Raw genomic sequence first — 15,224 nt, forward strand, 5'->3', positions numbered from 1 at the left:
CGTTCGTGCCCCAGCAGGATGCCACTTCGCACTGCCAGGCATTCCTGCTGAAAGTTAAGAGAATTCAGCTTGTGGAAGAAGCCTGTGAAGTTTTCTTGCATTAAACCAAGATAAGTTACACCCAAGAGGTTCCACCTCCTTGTTTAGGGTTTCCAGCAGAACAAGAGAAATGCACGTTCCGGTCAGCAGGCGTCTAGGGCAAAAGCACGTCAGTTATCTCCTGGTGCTTACTGCAGATAACTGCTACTACACTGCACTTAGGATAACAATTCACAAAGTACAAAAACCGAGACCTATTTATATCGAATATTCTGGACAAAAAAAGGGATTTAAGCCCACCCACAAATAAGTATGCGTTGTAAGAAAACACAAAATAAACGCTGTATTCTTACGAGCAACAGGAACCGAAGGACTGATACCCAACTCTTAGGAATGAATACACAGAGGTAAAAATCCTATGTGGTATGCGTATTACTAGATGGCATAAAGGTACCAACAGCAACCTACTAACAAATTAAGCACTGTTAAATAGCTTTCCAGACACCACGACAAATAAATTCTAGGCATGACATAACCAAGGCCTAATAGGGAGCAACTATCCTAACAGCTTACGCTATTACTTTGAACACCACGGATTTTTAGAAGGGCATTCACTGTTAGAACACAAATTACGACATGATTTTAACAGTGACATCCCACCAAATTAGAACAGAAATGCAACACGTGTACAGGAGGACAGGAACAAGAGACTGAAGTAGAAGAGTCACACACTTCCTCCAGAGTTCGAAGGACACGCTTTGTTCTACAGAAAATATAATCTTGGCTTTTAAAAGCAGCGAAAGATTACAGCCCTTTCGACTTCTGAAACAGTGGTTACATATACTTAAAAGTATCCATCAGATTTTCAACGTGTAACTCACAATCTTATGACTGGAATTAGTCGAAAGGTTACACCGTAGATCAAAACATTTCGGTGTCTTTTTTTCTACCTGTATAAGCAGGCTGCCCTTGTGCTACCGTATCTCATGCCAGTCTGCACACTGCTGCTGCCCTGGCTACTGGAACATGAAATCTACAGGTGGAATAAGATGACTTGTAACACCTAACACTAAATTATATGAGACAATCAGTCAAGAAAACAAAAGCTTCCAAAAAAAATGCAGAGAAGAGTTCAGGTCACTCGAGGAACAAGGGCCATCTGTACAACTTCTCATCTCCCTTCATCCCCACTTCTGCAACAGACACAAGAGCACCCCAAATTCCTGTGAGCACACCGAGCCACTCTTACAACCAACTGGAATTGTACATTGGCTGAAAAATTAAGACAATCAATTTTCAGAAATGAATTTAAAACTATTTTATAGCATACGGATGCTTAGGAGATCACTCATCAACCACAAAAAGAAAAACAAAGTCCTGGACATATCACTGGTATGCCCGATTACTGTAAAGCATGAAATGTACACAAGGTACCTGGACAAACAGCACTGGATGCGAGAAAAACTGAGTGCTATTTAAAAGATTATTCATTTGAACAACTGTTCTGCACATCTAGAAAAAAACACTTTTAAAACGGTAAAACTTCACTGTCTTACATCCACTATATAATAAATGACAAAGTGTCATTTGCAGGCATTAAAAAACCACCTACAGTACACAGCACATTTATATCTGTAGACCACGCTTGTAATACCTTTACAGCACGAACAATTTAAAACAGACTAGGTTTTAGGACTTTAGGAATGAGTGGCTACTTAAAAGTTTCTAGTTTAAAAATAGCTTTAAAGAAAGATTCATTTCATTGTGGAAAAAGTCATTAATTCCCTTTTAAAATCTGTATTTCCCTTTCACGCTGCAGGCCGTCTACCAGCATCCTGCATCTGATTTCCCTCTGTCCCCTCAAAATTCACACTGATCTTTACAAAGCTGCTGAAGGGGTCACATTTTGTCACCAAAATTTCCCATGCCCTCCACACCTGCAGGTAGTATCAGAAGAAGCAACACGATTCAGTCTCATATGCTATTTTTATGCATTAGCTTGAAATAAGTTTGAAATTTTATATGCTCTGTGAAATACACTTGTTCATGAATTGCTTTCAGAAAAATGTTTATCTCGGTTACAAATCATCTAACGCCTTCCTTCTTTTACAGTACTATAGGAAGCTTCGTATTCAGTCAGAAAGGGAATTTACAGTTAGGAAGTCAGCTTGTTATTGAAACTCTCAACCAGCACCCGAGATACATTTATCCTGCATTTCAGAAACATGCAGGAACAAGTGTTCACTGTACTAAACCTGAATACTGTACTGATTTCAGCCACAGCAGGTCACTTACATCACTTCAGCAGAAAGACCTGCTTAAGAATAAGTCTGAAGTTCAACCTGACCTGCATTTAATTTACATACTAACTGTCTGTCACTAATACAAAATAAATACCTTTCAGCATACCTTGTGTTTCAGGAGCTATTTTGAACTTCCTAGAACGTCCAGGCTCTACGCCACTATGTCTGTAACCCCTCAGAAGTAGTATTATTTCGTTTAAAGAAGGAGCAGTTTAGCTTTCAGCCCTACCTATTGATGACTAGTTGTATAAACAAGCACTTTTCAAGTTATACGTAACTTGAGTTTCACCTGCATACCTTAGCCTTGAAATGGGGAATTAAGTTCTTAAGAACTGCACTTGCCCAGGTGTAAAGGTAACTGTCACAAAACAAAGCAAATAAGCGCGATGCCCATTTCCAATGTGAGCGATAAGGGATCAGGTGCTCCCATCTGAGTTACTTCCACGCAATTTATCCCCACTTGCAAGTTAGCCTCCGCATGGCTACATTTTAGAATCACCTTTGGTAAACTACTGTTTACTAAAGTGTTACTATTGGTTTTGTTGTTGACTTTGTGGACTTTTGCACGGTGTTATCTTATCACATTTACTCCTCAAAGGCTACAAATACAAGCACACTAATAGGAGACACTTCTGCATATTCTGGCAAATTAATCTGGAATAGTCTTAAAAGAGCAATCATCTGGATAGCACAAGATAAGCTGACAGCCTTAACCTTTCAGTTTTGCAGAGGTTCAAGTTTTCCCTGCAGTGGGGATATAAACCCCTCTGCAGTGGGTTTATATTTACCTAGAACAATCTTCCTGTTCTTCGCAACTTCCATGGAATTCCTTACAGTACCCTAACCTCAAGTCTCAATATTCCTAAATAGCTTCAATGGTTTTTCCAGCCTCTTAACTAGACATAAAATGCATGTTACATTTGAGAACACGCACATTCTATAAACATCGCTGATTTTAGCAGGACCCTGCATTTAAAAAGAAATGCATTAATGAGTGCTCTCCATTGGCAGAGATACATCTTCACACTAGGGAAGCATTACAGAGGGCTAAGAGGGACAGCTGATACTGCCCTTTTCTTTCACTCCCTAGCCTATTTTCCCCTTTAACTTAATTAGCGAATTGAGGTTACCTTGCAGTTGCACAAAATACTTCTTGCAGTAACTTCTATCACGTTCGCTAAAAAAGTCATCTCTACGAACCTAGGTCCAGATTTTGAAGGTCTGCAAGAATGCTCCCTGTGATCACATGGTAATCAAATCCCTAAACACACACACAACTAAGCTGTTCAATTGAAAATCGCACAGTATTTTTGCAACATCAAGCATCTATGATCTCAGTTACAATGTAGGTCTAACTCGAAGCGTACGTAGGAGACTTGTGAGCCACCTGAAAGGATAATAAACAGAAATTATTTAAGTAAATTTGAAAATAAACAAGTACGTCTGATATTTGTTTCTTTAATTCGAGTATACTTTAAATAAAGCAGAATATTCAACCCCTATGTTACTAAGTGTTTCCCTATCCTCTAGTTTTACTGGGGCAGCACAGCAACTACTGCACAATAAAGTGGATCTGGGGAAGCAAACTTGTTGGGAAATTGTTTAGTAAAATTAATTATTTTGGGCTAAATAAGGCCCCAGGTCTAGTTTGACATACGATCACATACTTGTGTAAAAATCAATGCAGACAATAGTGTGGAGACAGGCTTGTGCCAGCACCCCGGCCAAGAAAAGTCAAAGCCATGCCTTTAGCGTCACTTCAATTTCTTATGGCCATCAAACTTCCGAGTTATTTACCACAGCACCTGCTGAGCTCCACGACCATCGCTGAGCACCGAGCTGCCGCAAAGGCCTCACCTTTGGGAACGGGGGCCATAACCCACCGATCGCATTTTGGACACAAAACCAAGCGCTTGACCCCGGCCGGCGAGCAGGGGAAGGCTGCTGCTGGCCATTTACCTCACTGCGGGGACGACTCATAACGATCCTTTTGAGAACTGTCAAGCGATTTACAAACGCTGGCGAACTTCAACCTTTCTCGTAAGTAAAAATCGGGGCTCTTTATTTGTTACGGGGGGAAAATCGTGAGAATCAACCCGCTGGAGCACAAGACCACCTCCCTTACAAAAGGTAATAAATTTTTACGTAAGAGCGGCACTGACGGAGCCCCCACCCCCCCCCTCTCTCCACACCCGGGGGTCCCCATCCCGGGGTGCCCCCAGACGGCGGGGGGACCCCAACGCGAAGCCCGCCCCCCCCCCGCCCGCTGCCATGCGGGGCCGCCCGCCCGCCCGCCCGCCGCCGCCGCAACATGGCCACCCCCGCCGCGCCGCGTGAGCCGCCCGGCGCCGCCCGCACCCCCCGGCCCCGGCCCCGGCTCCCACCGGGGAGAAGCGGCGGCGGCGGCCGGGGGAGGCTGAGGAGGAGGAGGCTGAGGAGGAGGAGGAGGCTGAGGGGAGGGAGGGAGGCGCGCGGCGGCGCAGCGCTCACCGGCTCCACGGTCGCCATCTTAGGTCGGTCCGGCCGCACCAGCCCTGCGGGGCGGGGAAGGGGGAAGGAGGAAAAAAAAAGCTCCCGACGCCATTGGCCGGCCGGCGTCACGTGGGCCCGGCGGCCGCTCGGGGAAGGGGGGAAGGCTGGCGCCGCCGGGAGCCGGGCGCGGCGCGGTGGCCGATGGGAGTTGTAGGCGCGGAGCCCCCGCGTGCTGCCGCGTGGGGAGAGGCGGGAGGCGGCCCGGGGGGCTGAAGGGGGGGGGGGGGGTGAGGGCTTCGTGAGCCCCGGCTGAGGTGCCCGGTGCTACAAATCGCTCAGCGGAGGCCAGCCCAGTGCTTTGGATCGCCTGCCTCACTTGTTCTGCGAGCCTCATTTGTTCCATGTGCCCAACGTGCGCTGTTTTGTTCTGCCTTTTGCTCCTCCACATGGTGGATGCGCACGAACATGGTGGGGCTCGCTGAATCAGTCATTACGGTTGGAAAAGCCCTCCAAGATCATCTGGTCCAACCGTCACCCTACCACCAACATCACCCACTAAACCATGTCCCTAAGCACCAGGTCCAACTTTTCCTTGAACACCCCCAGGGATGGTGACTCCACCACCTCCCTGGGCAGCCCGTCCCAATGCCTGACTGCTCTTTCTGAGAAGAAATGTCTCCTCACTTCCAACCTGAACCTCCCCTGGCACAACTTGAGGCCATTCCCTCTAGTCCTATCGCTAGTTACCTGTGAGAAGAGGCCGAGGTGTGCTGGAGAAGGGAAGGGAGGAGTGCTTTCCACCCAAAGAATGAGCCAGGTTTGACAATTAGGGATGCTGGATGCTTAAAGGTTAAGAGTAAGCTGGCAAGCCCTGGACACCTGGTCCGATCACCTAGATCAGGGACTTGGTCAAAGCATGCTGCAGGTCCCCCAAAGCTCGTGTGTCACGGGAACAGAAGCCAGCAATGTCCATCCACTTCTGTTCCCAGCACAGAAATGAAATGTGCCCAGGGTGTGCAGGCGGGGAAGGCACTGGCACATAACGCTACCAATTGAGCACTTTGCTGGCAGATGAAGCACAGAAAATCACGGCTGGCAGACATGTGTCTCTGTCTGGCACAAAACAGACTCTCCGCAGTAATTCAGAGTGTCAGGAATCGTGCCTAGCTCCACGGACGTGCCTGCACAGGGGCACGGGCTGCCAGGGCACTGCGTTGCTTAAGGACAGCTCCAGACGGCTCCCGCCCTCCTGGGGACATTGGTCTTTGTATCCCTAAGCCCCTCCGGCAGTTTAAAGTACTGCGAGGCACACTGGGGCATGCCGTCCTCCAGCCACATGTCTACCACTTGGTGGGCCACCGAACATTTTGGGTTTTAGCAGGTCATGCTTGCACATGAGCTGTGTCTTACAGATGTGTCATATTCCCTTGGTGTCTGAAACTACAGAGGCAGGCTGACATCCAGCATTTGTGTGTCAGTAACAACCATAAAGCTAGTTTACTAAAGGGCTGTGTTTCTGGGAGAGCAATCGTGTTTGTTCCTGTGCTCAGAAGATAATATGTCTAAATACAGAATCCTTAGAGATGGGGTCCTCTTAAAGAGAGGAGAAGACATAGGTGAAAGGGCTCTCATTTAAAAACTGAAAGGTCTTGGTATTTTGCTGATGTTTTGCTTTTTGTTCCACTATTTTAGCTGTCTCAGTCCCATTCCACTGCCAGTTAGAAGTGTATTTCTAACCACAACTACAGGGGTTGCAGCAGCTATATTTTCCCCACCCCTTGGCCCTTGATTAAATAAATTAGGAGTCCTGAGAAATTTATTCCAACCGCTGTGGAAGAAAAACATTGCTTTGCTGTGTGCAAATAGCAGGGTTCAGGTTCTCACAAAATGAGACCTACCACAGCTCAGATTTTTGATGGTTTCACAGGAGATCAAAAGATGTCAAGGTTCCAGCACCCCTAATTTACAAGGAGGGTCTAAAAATTAAATGGAACGATTTTTAGAAATAAGATCTTCACACAATACAGCAGAGCCCATATTTTAGACTGCTATTCATGATTAAAAATGACACCCAATCAGACGAACAGTGGAAACACAGCAGTATGAGAGGGATAACACTGTCTGAGCTCTGAGTTGGTTCCATGGTAAAAGTCTGTAGCAGTGCAGAATTCCTGTGAGCCTCCAGAGAGAGACATTTCAGTTTCCTTCCAAAATGTTCCTGTCACAGAAAGTCTGGTATAGGATCTGCACATCTCTGTTCTGCTTTACCTGCTAGACTTTGTTAGCAAGTAGGGTGTTTTCAGGCTTTGAGACTAAGTTCATTCATGCACATTCATGCAGCATCCCTTTTCTCAGGAACCTAGAAGTGGAGCTACAACTAGAGGAACAGAGGGTTTGTAATTATAGTGGTTAGAATGCTTTCAGTTCCCCCTAGAAATATACCTTTGAAAGCCCTCTGCCTTGAAATCACTTTCCAGAACTAGCACAGTATTGCTCGTCTCATGAGAGAGAGGAAGTAAGACATTACAGTGTTAAGAAAAGAGTAGGTTAAGGAAGGTTACAGAGGGACTGAGCTGCACTTTACTCGGCATTATGACTTAGAAACAGGTATTTAAGGAAGGTGTTGGGAATAGGTGAGAAAAACAGCTGTTTAGCTGTTATTAAGTAATGTGAGATTGGAAATAAATACTCCAGATGCTGCAGCTAGGCTTGCATTCCCTTATCTGCTCCAAGCAGGTGAGTTCCTTGTACATGCAGTGAGGCTATACAAGCCACTCTTTTCAACATGCAGGCTGACTTCAGGGAATTCAGTACATTTGTAAGGCAGAATTTTCCTCTATGAAGTCACGTTTCTACCAAGTCAATCATACTTATCCAGGTATTCAGCCTGTCAGGCCCCCTATCTTCCATGCAACTCTTTTTACAAGTTGACGTTATATTTGGCATCCTGCATACAACGGGTATCGTTCCATTTTTAAAAGTGTAGTTACACACACCTGCTAGTAACTTCCCTCTGGTCCTAATGGTTTCTTACCGTTCATTTTATCAGATTTGTCCACTCTGTCTTCAAAATCCCTTCCATTTCCAGGAAGGTGAAACTACTGGTGAGTTTCTCACCAAGGTTTCCAGTTTCCTCCTGGTGAAAACTGACTCAAATAGTTTACAAACTTCTCTGCAGTGGCATGTTTTCTTTGAGTACTCCTGTTAATACCATGGTTATCGATTTGTACAGCAGAATTCTGGAAGGCTTCCTGTCTCTAATGACTGAAGAAAGATTTATTATTAGCATTGATTCCTTTTGGAAGGAGCCAATCTTACTGTTTTCTTACATCTAATCTGCAGGAATCTATGTGTCCTTCTACTTTTTTTTTTTTTCTTGGAGTATTACTGAACATTTTTAAAAGATGTCTTCTTGTGTCTAACAACCTTCCTTATCCTGCTGTTTACCTATGCTGTCTCCCCTTTGTGCGTTCTCAACCCTTCCTTAATAATCCAAGCGTGTATAGACCTTTTGTTTCCAACACATGTATTTTATATCTAGACATAACATTTGTACAATCTACATACAAGCAATGAAGTCTCCTGTACATGTTGTACATCCTTCTCTTGCTGAACAAGCCGCTTTTCCTTGGCATTTCACTATTAGTAAAACTGACCCAACATTGGGTTAGTTAACTACAGAACAACTCAGTCATTTTTTGTACTCTTCTATAATCTCCCTCTTTAGGCCTGATGTTAATCTCTGCAGATACAATTTCATTTCTAATAATGAGTTTGTTAATTGGATTGATCGGAAGAGCTGCTTTTCCAAACCCAAACTGTTTTTTACGGGGAGGTGTACTTCCTGTCACTCCAATATCTTGACAACAGACAAAAAAAAATTGCCTGGCTCTAACTCCCATGGGGGCAGTGGTACTTTGAGACTGTTTCTGGAAGAATGTTTCTAGAAGTGCAAGTAAATCCAAGTCCACAGATACACTGTGCCAGCAGAAAAGTACCAGGAAGGGCTTAAAGTACTCAGGCAAATGCCTTGGCTTTAGAACTAAGGATTTTCTTTATGGGACTCCAGACAGAGGGTGTGTATGTGTATGTTTTAATAAAAAAAATACCTATCACTAGCAAAATCAGTACACAGTCCTGAAGAGAGGCCATGGTCTCCAAGTCAAGGTTAGTTTAGGGTATAACATTCAATACCTAAAGGTGGTTTAGGGTATCATATTTGATTGCTGTTTCTTTATTACTAGGAGAAGCAATAAAGCTGTCTTCTCCTATATTTCCTTGTGGATCACTGAATAGTCATCGTTTATCATCAAAATGTTTTGGAACAGTAAGTTTTCTGCTGCATTCTTTCTGCCATTGAATTCACGTTAGTGTTATGATTTGGTTTTTATTTAATCAAGGGAGAGGGCTCAATGAAGTAGTGTGTTATCTGCCACCTGGTGTCTCTAAATAAAAACACAACAAAAATATATTGACGTTCTTAATCTTTTATAATACTGTTTTAAAAATAAATACTGAACAGAAATTTCACAAGAAAATAACTTGGGCATGTCTTCCTAGTGATAAAACAGAAATCTAGTACAAAAATAATTCTCTGTATGAGGTAGAATGTTAACTCATGGTGGCAAAAGAACATTACCTATTAACTTTGTACATTTAGAAGGTATGTCAATACATTCAGAAGCATTAATTTCTCGCCTTGTGACATGCTCTTGATTTTATATGCTTTATAATGTTTGGTTCCTAGTAATTGTTTACAGACTGTTTAACATGAATATGGTAATTAATGAGCCTTCCTATATATTTGCCTAATATGCTGCTAGACAGATCTGATATTCCATTTTACTTGTTTGGCAACCATGCACATGCTTTGACTGCCTCTGTTTTAATCCTGCCTTTAAGCCTCTTAACATAGATAAAGATAATCCATCCAGAATCCTCTTCCTTGCTGATCATTTTCTCTTCAGCTTCGTTTAACTCTGTGTTTTCATTCTCAGTGAACCAAGTGTACAGAACTATGGTTTAGAGCCTTAAGTATCATTTTACTGAAATGTGAATGTGTGGTAACCACCAAATGATACTGATGTCATATTGCATATGGCTGTGTTCGTTTTTCTTATGAGAATGCAGCATTAACCATATAAAGCCCCCTAAAAGACAGGTATGCATACTAGCAGTTTTGAATAAGATAGATAAATATAGTACAACGGAGTTCAGAACATGGCCAAGCAAACAAGTAAGCACATGTTGTGATTTGGTACACATTTTTCTTCGATTTGTTGAATTAAAGAGGTGCAATGCCTCTAAAGATGACAACAGAAGTTATCCAGCAACTTATAGCAATGAGAGGATTATGAATTACAGTAGTCTTTTCTTTGAATTCATTGACATACGTAAGCAAGATCCTCAAAGTGGCATGGCTACCTTGCACAGTGACATCGTCTTCAAACTAAAAGGAAAATCAACACACAAGGCAAAGAGGTATCATAGTTACATCCACAAAATCATACCTTTTGACGTTGCTTTAGGAAACAAAAGAATGGTCTGAAGTAAAGAAGTGTTAAATGCCTCTTCATTAATCCTTGCGCACTTCAGAGCTCCATCAGTTTTCAGTGGGAATTTAAGTAGCCGTTAGGAACTTCTGTTTCATTCTGCAAAGCATGGCATCAAAGTCAGAGGCATGCAAGCGTAAGTTCTAATTGACTTTCACACCTGTATCTCACTGATTTGAGTGGAAATGCATCAGATCACTCACATCACTGATCTCATCATCTTAGTTTGTTTCTGAAACCTAAAAATAGAAAAAAGTTGTAATGTCTCATAAGCATTGTCCATGCTATCTAAAGTGGAAAGAAAATATCATTAGTATTTCATTCATTTCATGTATAAATATCATTAGTATGCTGCTAAGTCTTTTTCTTTATGACCTTGACTTCAGTGACAAAAGCTGTATGAAATCCACATTGATTATCAGTATAAGATTCCTGTTGAATTCACTGGACCAGAACTTCCAAGACTTTTCTTACATTACCATACTACAGAATAAAAGTCTTTTTCACCTCAAGAAACATCTACGGATTCTTCCAAATATCATCAGCGGTGGACTTGTTCTCTTTAAAACCTTTAACTTGGTGGTTAAATAGGAATGCTTTTTATAAAGTATCATTTTATTAAAAAAGATGTAACTTGTTTTCCTTTGTTCTTGTTATATGAGAAACAACAGGTTTCATATACATAGACTGAAAGTTGCTAAGCTTATTGGATACCAGAAAAGTGTTCTTGAATTCAGAGAAAACCATTCTTAAATCACAGCAGAAATTTTGATTCACTGTATGAACACTGCAAAAGGCAGCATTTACTTATTCAAACATAATGAAACTGAAGGATGTGCAGGATCTTCCTTTCAACCACAACTAGAGAAGACACTCTTGGAACTGCCTCTGAATACACCTGCTCCATTACGAATTGTGGTTGCAGTGGGCCTTTCAGTAACTTAATTTGCATCTCCTCGAATGGAAGGAACAAGATTGATTCAGGGGGTTACAATAAATGGCAGCATCTTTTGGCCCACAGAATTAGGCAGACTTTGAAATCCCACATCATTTTTCTTTAAAAAGGAAAAAACGGAGACAGATACTTTTTTAATGCAACTCCGTTAATTTACAAAGAATGTTTATAAAGTCTTTTTTTTTTTTTTTGTGGTCATCTTTCAAATATTTGTGCTTGTGTGCATTTGTGATGGTTTTGCTATTTCTCTTTCTTACATGCACATACGGATACGTGGAACTGTTGCATTTGGTATGGGAATCCCAGTAAGTGCCTGAGCCATCTGGCCAAGCCATAGTTCATATTTGCATGTGGTCTAGTGCCTGGGTGGTATTTTTTTCATTGTTTCAGCTATCACTAAACAAAGAGTCATTTAATTGGGTCTTCAGTGAGCCTAAACAGAAGACTGCTACTATACCCAAGAGCTTCAGTGGGAAAGCACAATTGCCCACCCCCTACTACCACAACGTACAGAAGCAAAGTGACAAGGGGATCCATGAGCTAAGGCACTCTCTTAATTAAGTAATGTCAAATTCAGTGGCCATTTTCTTCCTAACCAGCAGCTGTCTCAGTTGCCAGCTGCGCCTGCTTTTTTGCAGCGACTATGTGACCCATGAGACACTGCTGACCTCTCCTCCTGCCCTTGTTTGCTAACCTCACTCACCCAGCCCTGCACCACTTCGGAGGAGTTCTGAGGACGGCAGGAATACAGCGTGGACATAAATCAAGGATCACGAATGGGCTATACAATTTCCAACCCACACGCACCTCTGTGTGTGTTTGTGCGTGACACCGGGGGACAGGCAGCTAGAAGGTGACATGAAAAGCCTGACAGAGAAAAAAGAGCTGTGCTCAAGTAGGGTCACAGCAAAGGTCAGTGAAATTCCCTGGTGAGAGTAAGCGTACCACCAGATAACGGGAAACGGCAGTGGATGGGCCTCCAGGAGGCGTGAATCAGTTCACTTATCAAATCAGAAAATCAGGGCCAAATTGGGAAATCAAAAGCACTGAAACACCACATACGCCATATAATTTTTGTATGGGGAAAATAAGATAGGGCTGTTTAAAAAGCCCTAAAATCACAACAAAAAAAAATCTTAGGCCAAATCTTTCAGAATTTGCTATTCAAGGTTGATCCACAAATGTGGTTTGTGTTATCTCCAAACACTGAGGAGAACAAATAAGTAACTTCATCAGTTCCTCAGTGAGGGAGCTCACTGTTCTAACTACATACATTTTAAAAATTATTAACTTATGCATCATTGGCTTCTCCAAGTAAGCAGTGAAACACTATGCTTTTATTTTGAGCTTCAGAAATGCAGGAAATAAATGAAACGAAGTAGCAGAAGGAACCCTGTCTACTAGCTAGAAAGGGGGTCCTCTTTTATTTTCCTAACCTGCATCATTGTCAACTGCTACAAAATCAGCACAAGCATACACTGACATGATCCCAGTAAGGGTACTGAGAGATACAATTTACTCCCATTTGTGAAGTTATACTCAGACATGAAATTAAATGTGATTTAAATACTCATAAGACGTAGTGAAGTATGCAAAATTACTAATGATGATTATAGTGAAATCTCATCAAGAAGCAAAAGATGGCATTTGAGCGGAGCACACTGGACTAGATCAATCAGAGCGCTTCAGGTTTTTTATACCATGCCAGTGACTTACAGTACTTGTAAACCCTGCTTAGCCAGGTAAACGATGCCTACAGGTCCTTAGGGTTCTTTACATGGCATGAAGTGGCAACTCAGGTGTACAAAGGCATCTGTCCTACGTTGCTTGATAGCTTGATTTGCTGGTTACTTGGCAAAGGAGCACTGATTTTTCATGGGCTGTACACATTGCAATACCTGCTAGCAACATTTATCATGTAAGAGTGATTCTGCCCAATCAATAACATTCTGCTTTAAAAAGGTTAAACCATGACTTTAATAATGGTTTCGACTTGGAATGTGCGAAGTCGGGTTGTGAATGTGTCCTTTAAAGATACTTCATGACGTTGGTTGGTCATTGGTAGCCAATCTCCAGAATCTGGACCTAAATGCTGGCACAACATGAGCTGCATAAATCAATACATAGCTATTTCTACCTGTTGAAGAAAATAAGAGTTGTAATCTTTGTATTTTAAAAGCTTCCTAGGAACATTTACTAATTCACTCTCACACTATTCTCTTTCCACAAAAAAATAGGCTGATATAAATATTATCGATGCTAGAGAAATGAAGGCAAGGATTGTCAGAAGAATTCACAAAGACAAGTGCCCACCTGCAATTACAGCTCAGTAATAGGATATTCCTTTGGTAGTTTGACTGTGCTAGCGCAAGTATTTATCACACAGCAAACCAGGATTAAATCCTGTGCTATCTGTCGCTTGGTCCTGTAACCAGCTGGACTACTTAGTCCATTTTTACCTACTGACATAAGAAAGCAAGTACATCTGTGTGAATATACTTACTCTGATAAACTAGTAGGATATGATTTTTTGTTTGTTTGTTTTGGAGTTAGTAAATGAAAACTTTCACTTAACCTCTATGCCTATGCTTTTATTATTATTATTATTATTATTATTAAAAAAAAACAGTTCCAGAACACCAAAGGGAATAGAACACAGTATAATTGCACAAAATCCTGAAATTCTAGCTTGGATTTTGATTTGCACTGTCTGGGAAGTTATCTGGATGCCAGGAAATGGGAATATTTTGTGTACCAAGATCAGGAAATAAATCACTGCCGTTTCATTGAACTCAGTGAAGCTGAAGCAGGCTTCATTACACCGCAAGAGAATCTGATCCTGCAGTTTTGACTGAAATAACAGGCTGTGCTTGCCAGCTAGTGGGAAGACAATAGAGATTTGAACAAGGAGTGGGATCCCAGCACTAATGGCTGGATCTAGCAAATATGTGCTCTGAAGTCTTTTGCAGTGATTCTCCTACTCAACAGACATCTCGCTGTGTTCGTTATAGAAAGCAACTTCCTCTTGACATACAAACCAGTAAGAAGTGTCTCCCATTGATGTTAGAGATATTTTAGTACATACGGAGAATAGTTTTGACATTGATATTCAGAGAACATAAACACGATTAGCTCTATAGGCACAGGTGGTATCTTTTTTGAGATCAACTCATGTAAATGGGAGAATAGATGGGACTAATACATAATAACATATGTATTAGTCAAAGATTTTATGTGATATAAACAGATCATTTATCTTTAATCTTTCTCTTTCCAGGAAGAAAACTAGAATTCTTCTGGTAATACCGCTGTGACTCTGCAGACTATTTTTCTAATTTTAATTACTGCCCTACTGAATATCGAATGCGACAGCTTTTTCCCTCCAAATGAGAGCTACGAACACAAGGAATTATTATAGACTACAGAGTCCGACAGACTAAAATCACATACCATAATAAAAAATTTAAGAAGTTATGACCAAAGAATCAAACCGAAAATATAGCCTCACTGGTGAAAAACACAAGGATTAAGGGCCAGGAGCCTCCTTCTTCCTCAGAGCTGCAAACACATGCAGTTGACTCAAGCGCACGTTTCAGGAGAAGCTATACAAAATGTCCAGCACACGCATCTTTGGATCCTGATGAGTAAGGAATGGCAACACCATCCCTTATCAAAAATGCTCTTTACAAATTAATTGTGTGGATGTGGGAGCCTGGCTTCTGCTCTTACCTTTGCCACCGCTTTGCTGGGTGATTTTGTCACTGAGTCGCCAGTCGCTGCGGTTCCAGAAGCCCACCTGCAAGACACACAGGGGCAGCACCTCCACACACCCCCAGTTATTTTTATTTTTCGTTATTTCGGGGGCACCTGGCCGCACGCACGGCGGGACCCCCGTGGGCTAAC

The 15,224-nt window shown here is 42.2% G+C and overlaps 1 protein-coding gene across 2 annotated transcripts in view; it reads right to left on the reverse strand.

Moving 5' to 3' along the window:
- The window catches only part of EIF4E (eukaryotic translation initiation factor 4E), a 31,200-nt gene that overhangs the window by 15,841 nt on the left and 135 nt on the right, over nucleotides 1-15,224 (reverse strand). The window contains exons 2-3 of one of the 2 annotated variants that reach the window (XM_066996398.1): nucleotides 15,051-15,117; nucleotides 10,325-10,465 (exon numbers count right to left, since the gene is read on the reverse strand). In XM_066996398.1, coding sequence (XP_066852499.1) covers nucleotides 10,325-10,390 — 66 coding nt within the window. In that variant the 5' untranslated portion in view covers nucleotides 10,391-10,465; nucleotides 15,051-15,117. Of the gene's footprint in view, nucleotides 1-4,832; nucleotides 4,965-10,324; nucleotides 10,466-15,050; nucleotides 15,118-15,224 lie in introns of those variants that run through there. The other variant, XM_066996399.1, reaches the window with a different exon arrangement.

This window comes from Anser cygnoides, chromosome 4, assembly GCF_040182565.1.
Source record: "Anser cygnoides isolate HZ-2024a breed goose chromosome 4, Taihu_goose_T2T_genome, whole genome shotgun sequence".
Classification (NCBI taxonomy): domain Eukaryota; kingdom Metazoa; phylum Chordata; class Aves; order Anseriformes; family Anatidae; genus Anser; species Anser cygnoides.